Source organism: Ascidia mentula, chromosome 4 (genome assembly GCF_947561715.1).
Source record: "Ascidia mentula chromosome 4, kaAscMent1.1, whole genome shotgun sequence".
Taxonomy (NCBI): domain Eukaryota; kingdom Metazoa; phylum Chordata; class Ascidiacea; order Phlebobranchia; family Ascidiidae; genus Ascidia; species Ascidia mentula.
This window is the reverse complement of record NC_138569.1, coordinates 20,227,580-20,246,221: the sequence shown is the minus strand read 5'-3', so window position 1 is coordinate 20,246,221 and position 18,642 is coordinate 20,227,580. Positions and strand designations below refer to the sequence as shown.

The following is an 18,642-nucleotide window of genomic DNA, read 5'->3' as shown; positions in this document are numbered from 1 at the left end:
GTTTTAGATGTTACTATGACATTTTGCCGCACAAACCAAAATAATATTTCCAGACGAGACAAGATAGAAGTAGTGGTTTGTATATAGTAGAGAACGCACAAAATTCGATAATACGATAGTAAACAGGCAACAGTTATTTTCGGAATAACTTTACATCAACGCCATAAAATCACAGAATACCAATACATCCGAGAATTGTATGCACGAAAAAGTTGCTCTTCTACGATACGATATAGAAACCTGGCAAGAGAGAAACGAGAAAACAAAAACGCAAGTAAATCGATAAACTGAAAATGAATGAATTTTAAAAAGCATCAAATTTTAACAAGTTTTGGGACAAATATATTTAAATGAAAATGACGACATGGTTTGCAAAACTTGGGTCTGCGACGACCGCACTGGGGAGCGATACGATATGGAGATATAAAACTGATTGCACAACGATACACTGTTGCAACAAACCGCCCCAGTAATTCGATTTAAAATGGTTTCGTAAGTAAATTTAACTTGTTTCGACGTCAGGCGATCTGTGATGCTTAAGGTTGTCAGCAATGATGTCATGTTCCGCGTCTATGATGTAATAATTAATTGTATGTGTGACGTTTCGCTAGTCCCGGCTGTCGCTTTTTTATAACATGGTTCTTGCAATCTTGCGCCTGTTTGAGATTTTAGGCGAAAAAACTATAAGAGTTTAGATTGACTGGGTTTGACGCACTATTGGGAAAAAAATATCTCGATATGAGGATCTATGTCCCCAGAAGTTAGAGTATGTACATAGTATAGACATGCTAAAACTGGGCGAAGCAACTATGAACATATGTACACTGTACACCTCAAACACAATAATGCGGTTCTCAAACACAAGCAACCAAACTTGAAAAAAAACTATGAAAAACACACCATGAAGAAGCTGCTCTAAAAATTCTGACCGACTCAATTTCCAAAGTTCATTTGTCAATACTTAATAAAATTTCGTATATTCTGAAAACGATTATTTCTGTATTCTCTTGGCGCAATTTACCGTTGGAAATGGTTGCTTCAATAACAAAGCCATGGTCAAATCAAATGCCCTAATGTGGCTGTCATTGTACAGACGGATTGCTGGAAAGTTCCCAAATCTGTAAAAAATATTTAACTTGTTATTACAAGACGTTTAAACGATAAAGTTCACGCAGACTCGCGTCTGGTCCCGCAAATGGAAAGCACAACTGCTTTGCCGTTAAGGGCCAATGGGGATTTTAGTGTTGTAGTACGCTATAGTCTGGAATGTTCACACTTTGCGACACACACCCCACAGCAGAATCTGCACTGCTTCGCTTCAGGAAAAGTGTTTGAAATATTTTGATCTCCGTGCCAGGCTCAGGAAAATCTCCAACACAAGTGACATCGGGCACAACTGGGAAAAACACGTCGTCATTGCTCGGGGAAACTTTCGGTTGGTGGCGGGTATCAAGGGTGTTTAAGCCGGCGGATTTTATGGATTTAAACTGGTGTTCAGGTGCATCAGGTTCGTTGTCGCTATAGGAAGTGGAAGAGCCGCGTCCAGTGTCTGCAGAGACCTCTGATAAACAGACTCGATTTCCACGACCTTTTTGGGAGAAACATCCACTGGAGCCAGATGAGTCGATGCCAGAACTTGTGTCGATTTGCAACCCACTGTCGGAAACCGCTGTGTAAACCCCCTCAACAGGCTCGGGTTGTTGGCAGCGAATGTATCTTCTTTCTGCAAAACATGCAATCAGTGCGTACGTTTATTGGTTTGGAAACGCCGGCCTATGGACCATTGTTGGTTTTAAGTCAATTCCAGAACTGTGAACTTTGGTTTTCTACACACGTAAGGCGTTTAAATTCTTTGGGTAGATCAAGAACATAAAACTCTTCACAAACATTACATAAAAACCGAATCACCCACCTCTTGTTGATGGAACCTCTTCGGCATAATCAGGTTGTATTCTGGTTTTCTCATCGTCGTTTACAGAGAACTTGAAGCTACTTTGGTCATCTATTAAAAAATGATTTGTCCGTTATTTGCGAATTTCTTGCGTGCGAATGTGAATGGGTTTCACACCCAGTCGGTCGTGGTTGCGAACAATACCGAAAAGACACAAACGAAAAACCTCAGATTGTGAGTTATCCCCAAATGACATCGGTTATGGGCAACGCTGCGCAAATCGTGAATGGTACAAGATAATAAATGAATAGAATGCTTTTTTGTGTATAGTCAGACCGGAATTGCGTGCATTGAACCTTCACGTCGATTTAAACCTCTCTAACCCGCAAGAGTATATTTCCAAGAACTGCAAACCGTAATGTTTTGCGCTGTTACGACCAAATGCACTGCGGTTTTCTCTTCGTTGTACAAACAGCAATTCTACTGTTTGCGGTACATACACCGTTGTTGCGCCAAAATCACGCCGTGTAATCATGGTTCATGTAGTAACGTAGTTACGCTATGAGCATTTGCGTTTGGCTTGTTTGAATGTTAGTCCTACAACTAAAAGCCTACGAAGGAAGCGTAAACCATTTTATTCAGCGTCAAAACTATTGTATTTAGCGTAAAAACCAATTTTTTAGCGTAAAATCCATTTTATTGAGCACAAAACTATTGTATGCAATTATCTAGCCTTAGTACAAAATTTCCATTCGCATTTAAAAGCAGTCGTAACCTGTTGGAAGAGGTTTTCTCCAAGTAAAAGGTTCGAACTCGTCGCTTTTTTCGTGTTCGTAAAACCGATCTGAACTCTGTTGGTCGTCCATGCTTTTCTGCAATTCCACCTGTATACGAAATGAGCATCAACACTATTCGGAATGTAATGCGCAGAAACCCGTTGCAAACAGAGTCAGAGAACATTGAGATTCAAGTAATAAATGATAAAAACCATACCAAGTTACGTGGCAGGGTCTTCAGGCTTTGAAGGTAAGTCCTAACTGGCGACGACAAAGAACAAAGTAGAAACCCAAATAAAGTCACCAGGACGATGCTTCCAATCGCCAATAGGATTACTGTGACTTCCAACGGGTGATTTACGGGTTTGGGGGACGGTATTTCGCCCATGCCTGTTTCTGTAAAGTAATTTAAAGCGTGACTAACTTATATGCTCAAACCACATTACAATAATTATTGGCTACTATCAACATAAATTGTTAAATTGGCAAATGCCTAGAAGACAGATTCTGGCAAAATTAGGAAGCCAGTGTTAAGAAAAGAATACGTGACGTATTTGCTAGGTTATGTAACACAGGTGGTTGCTGTATTGCTGTCATAACTTACCATTGCCAGGCATGCAGTAGTGTTTCGCTTCTTCAGTTTGTGCAATGTTACCAAAGCGGAAACACAACAGGTGTCCACGTTCTGTCTCAAAGTACAGATGTTCGTTCACTTCCAGCTCATGGCGCGTGCAGTTGTTTCTCGCCTCCTTACGATAGTACGTTGTTATATCGTAAACATTTCTATTGAAAAACGCGTTCAGGAGGTGTTTGTTAGCAAGCGTCATGCCATTCTTCAGTACCACATCTGCACAATACATAGATAAGTACGTTTCGGTGTCCGCTTTCTCTCATGAAAACTTTCTCTCAATCGATTTAGGAGTTTATAAAAACCGCTCAATGATAACTACGAGAAAATAACAGAAAATGAATAGTTATGTTTAACTGATATTGAACAGTGTTTAGCCTCTCGTTTACGACAAATCGGGAAAAACGCTCTGTATCTTTACGAATATCAAATTATTGACGCTTACTTTTTGGCAACTGGTATGCGCAAAAGTCTTGCAATTTTTGTTCAATTCTATCCCGACTGTATATTTGGCCGTTGGTAGCGATTAAGTTAACGGTGAGGTTTTTCACTTGCATCGCACCAGACTTTTGGTCGATGAAGAGACACAGCTTGGTGATGTTGTCGATTAATCTACACCCAACCGCATGCTTTGCCAAGTCCTCTGCATTGACAAACACAAGAATTTAATAGTTGTATAGAGACCCCAAATGGAGAGTGTTTATATTGGAATAGCGTCTTGTGTTTAGGTCTACTTAATAACGTTCGACCGGTAAACGTATTAAGAGTGAAGCACGATTTTTTAAATACCAGTACCTACCCACTTCGTGGAATGGGTTTGCAAGTGCAAACGTTTCGTTATTGTAAGACAGTCCAATGTAATAGAAGCCAGATTGGTCAGCTTTCAAATTGCATTTCCCGTGTTCGATGGGCACACGACAGCAGCTTGCAATTGGAGTCCCGTATGTTGCCAGGTTTCCATCGAACCTGGGTAAAGAAAATGTGATGCAAATTATACAGTTTGGCCCTAGAATCATGAGGTGATATCAGTCGTTTTTGGATATATATGGAATGGTTTGCAGAGATCTAGTTTTTTCTGAAAAAGTGTGGGATGTAAGTTCCCCATGCAAGAAAACCAGGCAAAGTAACAGCGACACCAAGTTTATGGTATATAAAATGGTAAAAAGGGAAGCACACTTACTTTGATTCGAAAAAAACTGTGACCAAAATGTTGGTCACTAAACTTGAGACATGTTTGAATCTCCACGTGACCTCGCTATTATTCAGGCGACTCCGAAACATCATCTTATTGTTAGTCCTAACAAGAATTCCGAAGTCCGCTGTTAAAAATTATAGTAAACGATTGGCTTAAAGAAACTGCAAAATCGTTACTGAGCCCCTGAACCTTATTTTAAACAGTTTTACGTGTACGCATGTAACGTAAATGTGAACCTTTAAGAGTTTTTGCCAATACATCAAGGCACAAGAACTGTTTCAAGTAGTTTTTTTACGCAAAAAGACAGACGTCATTCGTTTAAATTCTGTTCGTCCGCGTGGTTGTTTTTTCCGCAAAATACAAGGATTTTGCTGTAAACGACAAGCGAGTGAGAGAAAACAGTTTTAAGGTACAGTGCGGGTTTGATGAGCAAACGCAAAAACACAACAAACCTCTGTTGTTTAAATACAGCTTGGTGCTTTGGCTGAACATACAAAGGTTGGCGCACCGGCTTCTTTGAACTCCTTTCGGACATTCCTTTACTTCGCGATATCCCCCAGAACGCGACGGCTTTACAGCCATCATTAGAAACAAAAACAGGTAATAGAAGTGAATTTTCATTTCTTTGTAAGCAATACGGCTACGAAGAAATAAAAATAATCGTTAGCAGTATAACATCGCGAGGTATGGGTGTGATTTAGCCGCTCACTAGAAGCTAATCACAACTACTGTAACCTAACTTACGTATAGCATGCAGCTACTTGGCGGCATTAAAGCGAAGCTGTTGATTTGAACAGAACATTATGACTGGTCTTTTCATAACACTACAACACCAACATGTCCGCACACTTACCAAAGTAATTTATGGCAATATGGAGATTTTCTCTACCTCCTTTAGATACGTAACTACACTATTCAATTTTGAACAATCATACCGCACAGCAGGATGGTAGAATAGCTACCGTTAAGCACACAAAGAAACCCTGATCACCATCCACGTAATTTTCGAGGGTATTTTGCTTTACCGCAGCACAGGAAGCGCATCCAACTGCCGTCGCACAGCAAGGTATGTGGTATTTGCTTTGCGAATTTTCTGTTCTATGCGCAACTACAAAGAAATTGCTGTTTGCTTGTGGGTAGACGCGCATCATGTCTATACATAGTGATACTTTATTTGCGCATGTTTTTAAAATTACTGTGGCGTTCCATATTACAATGCAGAATATATAAAAATTAGAGATATCGTCGCTTCTCTGTTTTTAACTGTCCTCTCACCACAACTGAAGAAAGAACGCAACGTAGCCTGTTCTGCAGCACATTTAAGGAATCCCTTTGCCTTTTACCTGCGCTGTGTAGAGTGATGCACCACGTAATGAGAGTGACAAAGTGCGTATCGACGTGCTACTGACACTAATGACGACTGCCGCTTGCAAAGTATGTGTCGCGTTAAAAGATGTTCCCCCAGGGAAACACGAAAAACATTTAACGCATTCCCTTCTTTTATCCATCTTTTATTCTGATCTCTAATTTTACATAGTCTTATATATATATATAACGTGTGGCCAACATGTGGAAATAAAACTGGGTGACTTTTCAACAATAATTGTATCATAACTTTGTAATAAGGTAACAGATGCATTTGATGTGCGAAATGAGGAGGAAGTTTCAAATCACTTCCCTTTGTATCATTTTGTCCATCAAAAATGCGGTAACCGGTATTTAGGCATATTTGGGGTAAGGTACATCATCGTGACCTTTTTTTCACGGAAAGACAGCGATATTTGACGTGTTGTCACCGCTAATTCATGCTGGGCAAGTAGATAACATCCATGATCCATGGGAATTGATGCAGTGTTTACCGAATTAAATTTCAACTTAGGAAGAGATTGCAAAGGGTTGACCGCAACCGTGCAGATACCACAATATAATATCGCGCTGCAACCACATGAGAGAAGGCGGAGCTCAGATTATATTAAGGAACGATTTTCCTACAACATTATTGACGAGACGAAGCTAATTACAAACTCACAAGTGGCAATTAAATCAACTCTAAGAATTCCGTTGGGAATCGCTCTCTGTGGAAAAGACAAATCGTAATCGAGTAGGTCAATGTTGTCTTTCATGTTTAAATGATGTGTTTTGAGAGATCCTTGAGACATAACTCTCTGATACCATATCACTTATTGTCAGAAATGTACTTTCTCGTTTGATGTTCTGATTGTCCATGATCTATAGCACACCTGACCACTTGCAAAAAATGCAGCAGCTCAATTGCGCAATGAAACCTGACTGCTTATAATTTGATTCAGACTACCGATATACGCGACCGTTGTCTGTTCTTGTTGCGTTTTGGAACATTTAACTGTATCTGTAAAACATTTGGACGCAGAGAAACTTCAACCTGTAGGCTACCACACGAAAAGCAAACGTGGGTCAACTTTTGAGCACAACAACGAGGAAGAGGTACCAGTCGGCGTCAGATTACCATACGAATGTCACTAATCCGATTACTGGGCAAACGAAAACCTCGGAAGGCGTTTTGTATTCGATAATTGACAAGCCTAAGGATACGGTTTGGGACCATGTTTCAGAAAAACTTTGATGGGTGCTGAAGATAACGGTGCAACAATACTAGATTTGTATTTTTGACTTTGGTATGAGCATTGGAAGAAATATAAAAACCAACACGCATACAAGCAATATCCCTCACAACACTTACATTTACCTTCGGCTTGACTAAGACCTGTTTCGTCAACCACAAAGGTGTGTCTGGGTTGAATAATTTACAACATAGGTCAGAAGCCAAAGATAGCTAACCGCAGCCTTGTTGTCAAAGACGACTTCCTAACCGATTTTGTAATGCTATGCGAAAACACACTCACATTTATAGATTATATGTGCAGGTATACTGAATCTCTGCAATGACTACAAGTTACCAGGCGGTATTTGTTTGTTATCCACTGTTGGTTATACATCTTGGTACAAGTGCTGTTCTTTCACAAACATACTGTCGCGTCATTGCTCCAAACCTATCTTAATAAATAGCGGCATCGGTCATTCCATAGCGACTGTTCTTTATGATGAAAAAGGCAAGTCGCTTTCACCGGCCTCCATACACTGCTGACCAAATATTTACTTCATTCGTCGAACTTCATTGCAACGTATCGTGATTCACCCAATTCAATTGATTTAGCAAAATGAATGAGGTTTTCCTGAGGCCGAAGCAAAACGAGTGGCTTACGTTACGTCAGCTTTGGCCCCTCGATTTGTAGGGAAAGATGGGTTATAGTGTCAGGTACAAGCCGAAAACAAAACTGTCAAAATTATTTCGCCATGATGAATTATTAACAAGAAACGAGTTTGTTTTGTATAAAAATGATAAGGCGATTTTGTTTCTCTCGTTTCCTCGTTTGTGATAGGCTTTCCATCACCTTGCTTTAATTATTAACGAGTACATATGTAACACAGTAAACCTAGCCACATAACTCGCGGTTATATAAGTTTACAAGTCTACAGTACAACCTGACTTGAAAATCTACAGTAAACCCGATTTGAAGATTGGTCTTTTTTAGGCACCAGCATTACCTTGAACATGTTGTTACTTGTAAAGTTAAGAGGTTACAATAGGCGACCCCCTATCTTTACGCTCGGTCGTGCGGAAAGTTTGGATTTCGAAATGCCAGCAGTCCTAATCTATATTACCCTGGAATTTTAAATGATTCATCGATCACAGCAAACGAAACAACACTTTGGTCAAGATAAAAGTCGTTCTCCGTAAAAAATAGTTTGCCAATAGCAGTCGGTACACCAATGCCCGTTACCCGTAGTATATTCCGATGCGAAGCGAAGTGTGCTTACTAACGGCAATAATTTCGTCAGTATTTTCTGGAATAGCCTTTGCATAGCCAAAGTCAACCAAAGTTTAGAATGTTTACTTCGCCATAGCTAACATATGTCAATAAGTCATGTCAAAGATATTGGCGAGCTGCAGACAGGGTGTGTACACGCACTGTTTCGACCTGTAAGGTCTCATCAGTGCAGCTGTTGCAGTGGCACTGTGCTGGCTTTTACACTAGCAGGCACACTAAAATCCACTTTGTGGTACCGTTCCGGTCAACGTCGATCTGTTGGCCGTAGTGCGCTCCACAGTGGTTCGTCTCTGTTGTTTGGTATTCAGTATAGGGCATACCCATACCCAACAGATCGACAATGACCGGCAAAGAATCGACAAAGCAATCGATTCGAACGTACGACTGAGGTTTGTAGCCTATTTTATGGAAATCATTTCTGATTTCGGGTTGCGATAATTGCTACAACTTCCCGTTGCTGTTTCCAGCGCGTGGTAGCGGTTATTAATGCATGGAAAAATTGCGCCTCAATATAAACCCATCATTAATAAGAACCGTAACAATGCAAGTCGTGGTTGGATTCGATTTTTGGCGGCATATAACACCGCGGGTTAGGAAGGAGAACATGATTAACACAACATGCCACGCAATGGTTGAGTGATGTAACCTGTCGACTTAAAACCAAGCAAGTCAACCACCACTTCCTTGTATTGTTCGTAAACCCCCACTAAGTGGCCAACTCTTTTTTTTCTTTATGGTCTACACTGGAGTGAAATTCGGACGTGGCACAAAAGTGTTCAGTTACAAATTCAAATAGGATACAAAATATATCCAGTACATTTACTTGGATCTCGGTCTACATGCGTTTAGTGCTTCCCTTACTGGACAAATCTCTCGAGAAACATATCAACGCAAACGGAATATCAGCACATAACGCTCAACCTGTTGTTTTCATGAAAGTAACTTTTACCTTTCAAGCCTCACTGACTGCTTTAACCGAGCGAAAGATCAGTGATCAATCTCAGATTCTCAGACGCATTTCCTTGTCTAGGATTTTATCAAATGTTTTTTGACACGAGCTATTTGACTCTTCCGACAAGAACTCTTTGCGGTCCCAAAAGTATCAGACACTGAAGCTCAGTTGTAACTTTCTAATGCTATATTACGTCGAACCACACGCACCAAAAGTAAAGGCAACTCGAACCTGAAATGATTATGTGTTTTATCTCGCTACTGGATCAGAGTTAAATGGGGTAACCTTGCACGGAAACAAAAATTCGCTTCGAAGTGGTGACGCACGCGCCTTTTTTGCGTCATGCGTCTAGAATGCTGCGTCGATGCAGTCGGGCTTGAAGTTAGCTCGAATTGCAGGTTGTTATAGATAATAACATGTTCAGGTTGATTTGTTACTACCTACTCATGGGGTGCACCTGCAACCCCAGGTACTATAATTGGATTTGCGTTGATCACTTAATACTAAATGATTTCGCGTGTTATTTTGATAATCTTATTTCGGTGCTGATTTTTGGCCGTCGCATCGACCCGTCCATACATTATCGTCGATCCAAAAAACATGCGCGGGAATACGACCGGGTTGGCATTTCACGTAGACTCTTTTTTCATTTTCATTTCCTACAATGTCTCTTTGACATTTATACTTTAAATTAATTTATTTTTTATTATTTCTATTTAATGCATTTATAAGTCGAGTAATCTTAGGCATTGCAGCATGGAATAAGAATTGGGCAGTTTTTTATGTATGAAACACTTATCAACTAAATGCCTGCAGGTGGGTGTCTGCCAAACAGTTTCTAATAAGGGGTGAAGAGTGTGTAGGCCTAGTCTCACCTCGGACAAGCGTCAGTAACTTTCAACGAGGCGTGATGAATAAAGCCAGGTTTGGGTAAACCCGTTTGCAGGCGGAGGAAAACACTGATGTGTCCACCGACCATCGGAAATATGAGCAAGACGAAGCCCATTATAAGTATATTCAAAACCGTTTGACAAGCGGTGGAAAATCCCAAGTATAAAAAGTCCCTATTAATACTGTGCTTTGCATCAGCGCAGTGACGCTAACGACCCATTTCCCATTGCGATAAAACTGAGCGGGCCATCTATATCACACACGTGGATAGAGCATTGAATATGTCTGATAATTTGTGCGAATAGAATAACAGCATGTCTCTTCCTTCGTATCCGTACTCAATTGACCACATTATACGCGATACCTTTGACTTCCTGCAGACATCACGTCTGGTAGTTGGGCCATCACTCCTTACGCAGTAAACAGGTGTGTGTCCTATGCATCTCCCAATGGTACGAAAAAATTGGCTTTTGACAATAGCCGTAAATTACATGTTATGTCAAGCTGAGTCAAAGAACGGCATTTCTGCCCCGAACGAAAGATTAGTACGTAACAACGGGCCCCCTTTCTAACTGCGCCGCTTGGGTTTTATGAAAACAACCAAGACGACAGAAACACACACCGATATCAAGATTTGCTAATGTTTTAAACAAAATATATTAAACCCTGAAACAACGATTCAGTACAATGATATACAGTAAACACTGCAACGCTTATGCATAATACTATAAAATGTATGAAGGTATTCACATGACAACCTGTGCTGTGTTACTAAAGTTAGGGGGACACGTACGTCAAACCCAACTACAAACAATAAAACTAAACGCGAGCATTTGTTTTTTGATTGTCTTGCTTTTGATAGTATGAGCATCCACACAGCACTCAGGTTTGTGTAAAATAACATCATGAGGACATAAATGCGGCGAAACGAGTCCGAGGGTCTGTGAAAAACAACACCACAATGAAGGAAAGAAAACCGATGTACCAGGTGCTGTGACATCCTGCCTTCCGCGTAGGTTCCCAGCAAAAATATGTGAGTTGCATCCGCTGTTTGTTATGCACTCAATGGCTACTGGTGTGTCAATCCATCACTCATTGACCCACTGCATGATTTCAACCGTAAAACTTACCCTGCATAACTTTCCGTGAATGCAGGTTATCATCTGAAAGTGTAACTGTTTCGCACTCCTACAATCGCCCAAATCGTGGAATACTTCGCGTCAAATTCTGTTTAAGGTTATTACCTTCTACAATGAACAGACAAATGCGCTTGGCCGGTGGTTAATTAGCACAATGTTAGGCGCGAGTAGGGATATTCAAAACAAATTGCAGAACGTAATTTATTTGATCTTTGAACGTTAACATTAAACAAAACGTTTTAGTTCGATTTTGAAAACCATTGACGTATAAATTAAGCCAATTTATTTCCCGAGATTATGCTGGTACTGCCACATGGTTCGTGCATCCATAATGGTTTGGATTTCTACATAATGGTCAAAGACAGCTGTTTGGCACAGCAATTTTTTAGGCAGCAAAAAATCATTTCATCGATATTATTGATTTGGCAACGATACTGCGCCTCGGGATCGAGTGAGTAAAAGACCAGCAGTATCCTGGTAAAGAAAAAAAATCTGTACTGAACGGAGTAAAATTTATTTTCCGCCGTCTGTGCTGTCACGTGATACGATTTACAATTCACAATAGAAATCGAATTTTACGCAGCGCCCGCGAAGCATTCACACTTGGTAAAAATCGCTTCTAAACCGAAATTTGGTTAAGTTTCATGTGGGAGAAAGGCTACATCAAAGCTCCATGGTTAAACACTAAATCAGTTTCACAAGCCGCTGGTAACCAAAAATCAAGCGTAATAAATTAGATTACGTAAAATATATGAAGTCGAGACACAAAATGGTCATTGGATAGTTAGTTGACAAACATTGACAAGAGCTTGGTAGCCACAACATTTGTTCCACTGTCATTTCACGCGTCACGTTTAAAATGGTTGCTTTTAACTGAACCCACATATTTCTGCGGCGCGAACTGCAAGTGAGAAAATTGAATGCAAGTGTTGTATTTTGCATCAATTTCTCTGTTAAATTCCATTCGCTTACAAAACAACCGTGTGTTTGAGCTGCAGGTAGTTCACAACTTTTCGACCTATAAACTCTCACAAATGCAGCTGATGGTTGAGTCTGGTTACTTTGCTATGTTGGAAACCTTTTCACGTTCCTTTTAAATCACAAAAAAACACACTTCAATTTATAGATTTCAATACGTTGAACACGAAGATTTTCCACAAAAATGTACAAGATTTTTACCATTCGTGGAAACTGTATGACTTAAAAATGTTTGTGTACATAACTACGTGTCACCTGCGGCATTGCTTTAAAGTTTTCAATAAAAGCAAATTTCGAGAAGAAATACCTTAGATGCAGAATAAATTTGTGAGCAGAGAAGGCGCTTTGGAAATTTAACAGTGCAAGCCTGGCTCTGCCAAGCAGCGATATCTTTTTATTAAACATTGGCTCATGTCATATGGTTCGTAAACGTTATACTAAAGTTTACACGTGAGGGCAACATTGTTTGCAGAGAAAAATTTACAACAGAAGCGAAAGCGCAACAAAGACAGGTGGCAAGACATGGACATTTTTTACACTATTGTAATAACATTGAAAGACACTGTAACCCCCGTATTTACAGTGAAGAACTTAAATGTGGTCGCATTGTGGCAGGAGGCCGGGAGCCAAGTCTGCGCCGCTTCGTTTAAGAAAAAGTGTTTGAAATATTTGTAACTCCGTGCCAGGCTCAGGAAAATCTCCAACACAAGTGACATCGGGCACAACTGGCAAAAACACGTCGTCATTGCTCGGGAAAGCTTTCGGTTGGTGGCCGGTATCAAATTGATTAGTGTCGGTGGATTTTAGGATTTTGTACCGATGTTCGCACGCATCAAGTTCGATGTCGCTGCAAGTGGTGGAAGACCCGCGTCCAGTGTCTTCAGAAATCTCTGATAAACACACTTGTTGAGAGAAACTTCCACTGGATCCAGATGAGTCGGCGCCAGAACTTGTGTCGGTTTGCAATCCACTGTCGGAAACCGCTGTGTATGCCCCCTCAACTGGTTCTGGTTGTTGACTATAATAGTAAATACCGCCTGCATGTAAAGGAAGTAATCAAGCTTCTGTAATGATATTCATAATAGTAATAACATTATTTAGAAATGTTTATACAAAGCATGCATCTCCCACTGCCAACTTTGATTGGTCTTGGGGATATAAAGCAAGTAATTGCTAGAACTGACTTAGATTATTACACAGTATCTTGGATAATCTAGGTCAGTCCTAGCAATCACTTTTTTCACTAATGATAAATAATAAGCAGAATAATTCAAGAACACTTGTCTGCTTCATCACTGTAGCATATGCAGAAGAAACCAAATTAATTACATTGAAGGATAAGATCTATACATCTATGAAAAAACACGAAAAACGTTTCACTCAGCACAGAGCGCTTAGCATCTATTCATTTGGGTGATCGCCATGTGATATATGGTACTCAGAATACGCCCCGAGTGGTAACGAACCAAGAAACAATTTTCTAATAACTACCACGACGAATTAAGCTTCTGCATTTATTTACCATCGCTTACAAACTCCCACCTTGTAGGGGAAACGTCTCCTCAGCACAATGAAGATCCGACCCTGTATGTTTGTCAATTCGTAACGTAGACTTTTGTTTATTTGTGGAACCATCATCTGAATATAAACCAATGTAAACAACAGGGTTGAAATCTTGAAATGAAATGCCGGATGCAGCCAAGTAGATTTGTCACCCCGTGTAAATATCCTGTCTTGAAACCAAACAAGAAATTGCTCTGCACAAATCTTGGCGAGTGATTCTAAGTCGATCCAGTGTCTCTTAAACAAATGCTTATTGTATGTACATTATAATAATGTGATAGATTATTTTGGTGGTGGAGCGACCGTAACTACAGGCGCCGACGATCCATTAAATCGATGGGTGTTCCTATGGAAACTAAAGTTTAGATTTTTGGTATCGTTGTTTTAAATTGAGATAAGCTTATTGATTCGCATCTAAGTAGTGCATGTGCCAGTGACGACAGTGACAGAAGACATCGACTGGAGAAAGGCTTTTGTTGCAAAATAAATTCCTTTAACATTTGTGTCGTCATTGGTGAACTTTTCGTCCCCTTTTTCCTAATTAAGACAAAACCTACTGACGTTTTGACAGCTCACAGTCAGAAGAGTGACAGTCGGGGCTTTTACTGCAACTAATGTTTCTTGTTAATTTCTTGGACCACAGATAAGGTGAGGCGATCCTTCCTTTTATGCGAAAGAATGGTAACACTTCTGCTTTGTCTGATTACGTTAGTGGAGATCCCCACGTATTTGCGAATACAAGATCTGCACTTTCGCTCTAGTGTAGCTTTTCCACAACATACCCCGTGAAACCGCTAAGCTCCTGTCGCTCAGTTTGTAGAGCGTTGGGCCTGGTTAGCCCAGGGTCGAGAGTTCAACCTGACCTGAAGCTTAATCTTTATAGATCTCGCTCCCATTTGTCCGGAAAAGTGGCTGATCCAGCTTGGCTGTAATGGCAGTGGACCTTAATACCGCAGACAATTTCTAAACACCGGTATTTTTGAAACTTTTTAGTTTTAACAATTTATTCCTGTTTTTTAAGTAGTATGGAGGATGTTTTTTATCCCATGCGTTTTGTGTTTAACCTCGAGTTTTAATTTTGAGGATTCGAATGCCTGTGTTGCCCAAACTGTTTATAACCTTTCTGAGAGCTAAGTAGTTACAACACCACTAGTATTCAAAGAAAAAGGTTTAACCTAGAGCAACAAACTTCTTCCAAGAAAAAGGGTCCACCTTTTCACCGCCTTCTTCTCCAGTGGTTACATCCCAGCTTGGGAACCGATCGATTTCATTGTACAATTCCGACTACAAATGTGCATAGGATTACTTTTTTCGCACACGCATAAAAGTCACAAAGACACTTGAAAAGGCGAAAATGGGCGCAAGCAACAAATGAATTTCATTTTCTTATTGGAGAGATGCAAATGAGTTATGAAGGTGGCACTTTTTTAACAAAGAAAATACGTGGCCGAACCAGAATATTCCAAACGTGCCTAAAAAGGAACACGCATATCCACCTACCAGGTTAGGTGGGAGGGTCTTCACGCTTTTCATGTGACTCCGGATTCGCATTGAGAAAGCGAACAGAGCAAACCCCAGCAAAGCGGCCAAGATGACACCTCCGATCACCAATAAAATTGTCGTGACTTCTGAAGCTGGATTTTCTGTCCTTGTGGCTTTCATTGGTTTTATGCCTGTTTCTAAAAGTTTGATATAAGATGCTGAAATTGGGAACGGATGGAAATACATACTTTCTACTAACCCAATGGGTTGCAACTGTGGAATATTTTTAACATAGTGTTACCTCTTACCATTTCCAGGCATGCAGTAGTGTTTCGCTTCTTCAGTTTGTTCAATGTTACCAAAGCGGAAACACAACAGATGTCCACGTTCGGTCTCAAAGTACAGATGTTCGTCCACTTCCAGCTCATGGCGCGTGCAGTTGTTTCTCGCTTCCATTCGCCAGTACGTCGTGATATCGTAAACATTTCTATTGAAAAACTCGTTCAATAGCTGGTTTTCGGCAAGCTTCGTGCTCTTCGTTAACACCAGACCTATATAATATATTGGTTTTTGAAGTATGGCGATTTGTCATAATTAATATCCTGCATTTTAGTGTTTGTGGATTACAATGTGAAAAAAATCATTGTAAAATGTGTCCACTTTGTTAAACTTGCATTCTTTCTCCTGATGAAGGCTGTTGCATGACAGCCGAAACGTTGTGAAACGTAAATAAAATAAAGTTTGGCAGAAGGGCAGTATTCAGCATTAAAATATGCCTGGCAGCATCAGAAACAATTTATGTGAAAAAAATCGTTGATCGTGCACCTGACCGTTCATCGTTGTCATAGCAACTGAGATGATTAACTATGTTTTTCAATAAAACAAGGAGCTTACTTTCGGGCAGCTGGTACGCGCAAAACATCTTTTGTTGTACTCGGTCCTTCGTGTAGGTATGGCCGTTGATTCCGCCATGCTCCTTGGTTAGTTTTTTAGCTTTCATGGCACCAGAAGTTTGGTTGAAGTAGATACAGAACTGGGTAGAGTTGTCCATCCACCTGCATATCAGCTCTTTTTTTTCCACAATCTCTGAAACTTTAAGATCATACATGGAAGATGTTTTCGAAAGAAGCAATATGTTCGAAAACGGATTGTTTTAATCTCTCCGTTCTAAATTTTCATTCTATTCCAGCTTTCATATTTGAAAATTATGGTAATTATCAGTATTACAAATGTTTTAAATTTGTTTTACCCTTGAAAATTTTTAAAGTAAGTACTGTATTTTAATTGTTTACTGGACGCCGACAGGTTTTGAACAATTGTTTGTGAACTATTGAATCAGAGGTTCTCAAACTTCTGTGCGTGGAAACTACGACGCACCAATTATATTCAATCAGGACGAGTTGTTCAAATTTTTAGTTGCGTAAGGCTAAACTGGCTTCTTGTATGCCTGCTTTCTCCTCAAACAAATTCAATTTGTTTTGTTTGAATTGTCACGCGCCCTTGGAAATTCACGACGACACACACGGGGGTCGTGACGCACATTTTAAAAATCACTGAATTATAGGCAATAAGGTTAACCTGAAACGTTAATTTCTTTCCTCGTTACAAGCATTTCTTCGTTCAAAGAATGGCCAACGTTGTAAATCCCGTTAGGCTCGGGTTCTAAGGCACATTTTCTTCTCGTGAGAGGAACACGACAACAGCTTGAAACAGGAGTTGCGTATTTTGCCGAAAGCCCATCTACACTGGAAGATTCAAAACAACATCTGGTCATTTGTCGCAGGATTTAAGTTTTTTGACAGTTCTTACAGGGTAAGCCTCTGATGTGGCACTGTCTTAAAACCAGTCATAGCAATTATAGCGGATAGCAGGGTATTTTTCTTACAGGGTATTTTTAACGCCAAAAACGTAAGCGGTCCCAAGCCATAATGACATGACGTTGGTATTTACTGTTTAAACACCCACTTACTTTGGTCTGTAAAATACTGTGACCGTCATGTTGGCTGCTATGTCTGCCACCTTCTGTGCGTCAAATGTCCAAGAGAGTTCACCTTGTTCAAGGCTTTCTTCAAACTTCATATAAAGGTGAACCAGATTTGCCAATTTACCGAAGTCCACTGCCACAATTAAAGAAGCACATGCGTCATCCCCAAAATCTTGCCTTGTTTTTTTTATTTATATTACATGTACTTTGATATTTTGGCATTGTTTAAACAGACTGATTCTTTTACAGTTCAGTGTCAAAAGACTGATACGGATTATTATATAATTACATATCAGTGCAGTATATATTGGTTTTACACATTATCTTACAAACCTGCGGATTTGCGTATGGAGTGGCCGAAAGTATCGCATACGCATAAATTCATACACAGGCGCTCTTGGGATTTTTTCGGACACTCTTCTGTTTTGTAAAACCCAAGCGAGCGATCAGTGAGCAGAAGTAAAAGCAAACTACCGATCTGGATTTTCATATCGCTGTCCTGTAAGCTTTCATTAGCATTAAACAAGTGTTGCTGCGGGAAGTAAAGTATTATCATTGTGGTAACATTCAGCCACAAGTTTTACCTCCTTCTCTGTCACCATTAACGTTATACGAACGATTACCCGTTGTTTCTAAATTCCATTGATTCTGCATGACATAAACCACTTTAAGAAGCACTTGTCCTCAGTATTATGGGAAAATCAATGGGGACGTTAGCAAGACTTGCGGGCGTGAGATAAACCCAACTAGAGGAATTTTTCCGAATTTTAAAATACACTTGGAATTTTTCCTTTTTGCCTAATTGTCTACATTTTGTGCATCTTTTCAGTTGACTGTTTACTCAGCGAGAGGGTCTCTGTAACCATTTTAAGCGTTCGAAAGCCGATTTTAACGTGTTTTACGTTACCGCAGCACAGGAAACATGCGCAAGTCTCTAACCCACATTAGGTCTGAGACATTTGCATTGAGCTGGATTCGCGGCGTCTCCCTTTGGTGAAATAGGAAACACGGCCATTGGGGTTAAAATATGCTTTGATGTAAAACGCGTGCGGTTTTCGCGCTTCTTTTAGAATCTTACAAAATAAAGCGATCTGCTTAAAACAACTGAAGTCCTGTTCATACTGCCTCCGAACACTGTGATGTTGACTGTCATCTTTACAACTAACAGAGAGACCACCTCAGAGCTAGCTGTTATGCATCGGGCAAGTGCACATTGCCTTTTACTTGTTGTGCCAGCATGACGTAACACGGTTCGTCGCTAACATCCGGAGACGTTGTTGGCACAAATCTGTCA

At 40.2% G+C, this 18,642-nt stretch overlaps 2 protein-coding genes across 4 annotated transcripts; both read right to left on the bottom strand.

Annotated features, from left to right (window-relative positions):
• Nucleotides 1–64: 64 nt before the first annotated feature.
• On the bottom strand, nt 65–5,126 carry LOC145899556 (uncharacterized). The gene is made up of 9 exons (XM_082988399.1): nt 4,943–5,126; nt 4,476–4,614; nt 4,095–4,261; nt 3,741–3,938; nt 3,272–3,514; nt 2,885–3,063; nt 2,667–2,775; nt 1,913–2,002; nt 65–1,723 (listed from the first exon to the last, which is right to left on the bottom strand). Exons 1-9 carry the CDS (start codon nt 5,109–5,111, stop codon nt 1,239–1,241), a joined length of 1,779 nt encoding a protein of 592 aa, XP_082844525.1. The 5' UTR covers nt 5,112–5,126; the 3' UTR covers nt 65–1,238.
• Nucleotides 5,127–12,530: 7,404 nt separating this feature from the next.
• On the bottom strand, nt 12,531–18,183 carry LOC145898903 (uncharacterized). Of its 3 annotated transcripts, none has more exons than XM_082987561.1 (9): nt 17,682–18,183; nt 17,334–17,481; nt 16,943–17,109; nt 16,259–16,456; nt 15,673–15,915; nt 15,383–15,561; nt 15,058–15,166; nt 13,862–13,957; nt 12,531–13,356 (listed from the first exon to the last, which is right to left on the bottom strand). In XM_082987561.1, the coding sequence occupies exons 1-9, from the start codon at nt 17,902–17,904 to the stop codon at nt 12,911–12,913; spliced, it is 1,809 nt and encodes a 602-aa protein (XP_082843687.1). In that variant the 5' UTR covers nt 17,905–18,183; the 3' UTR covers nt 12,531–12,910. The 3 variants fall into 3 exon arrangements, with proteins under 3 accessions (XP_082843687.1, XP_082843688.1, XP_082843689.1); XM_082987562.1 differs by having other exon boundaries at nt 16,259–16,450; XM_082987563.1 differs by having other exon boundaries at nt 12,989–13,356; nt 15,095–15,166.
• Between the last annotated feature and the right edge of the window lie 459 nt (nt 18,184–18,642).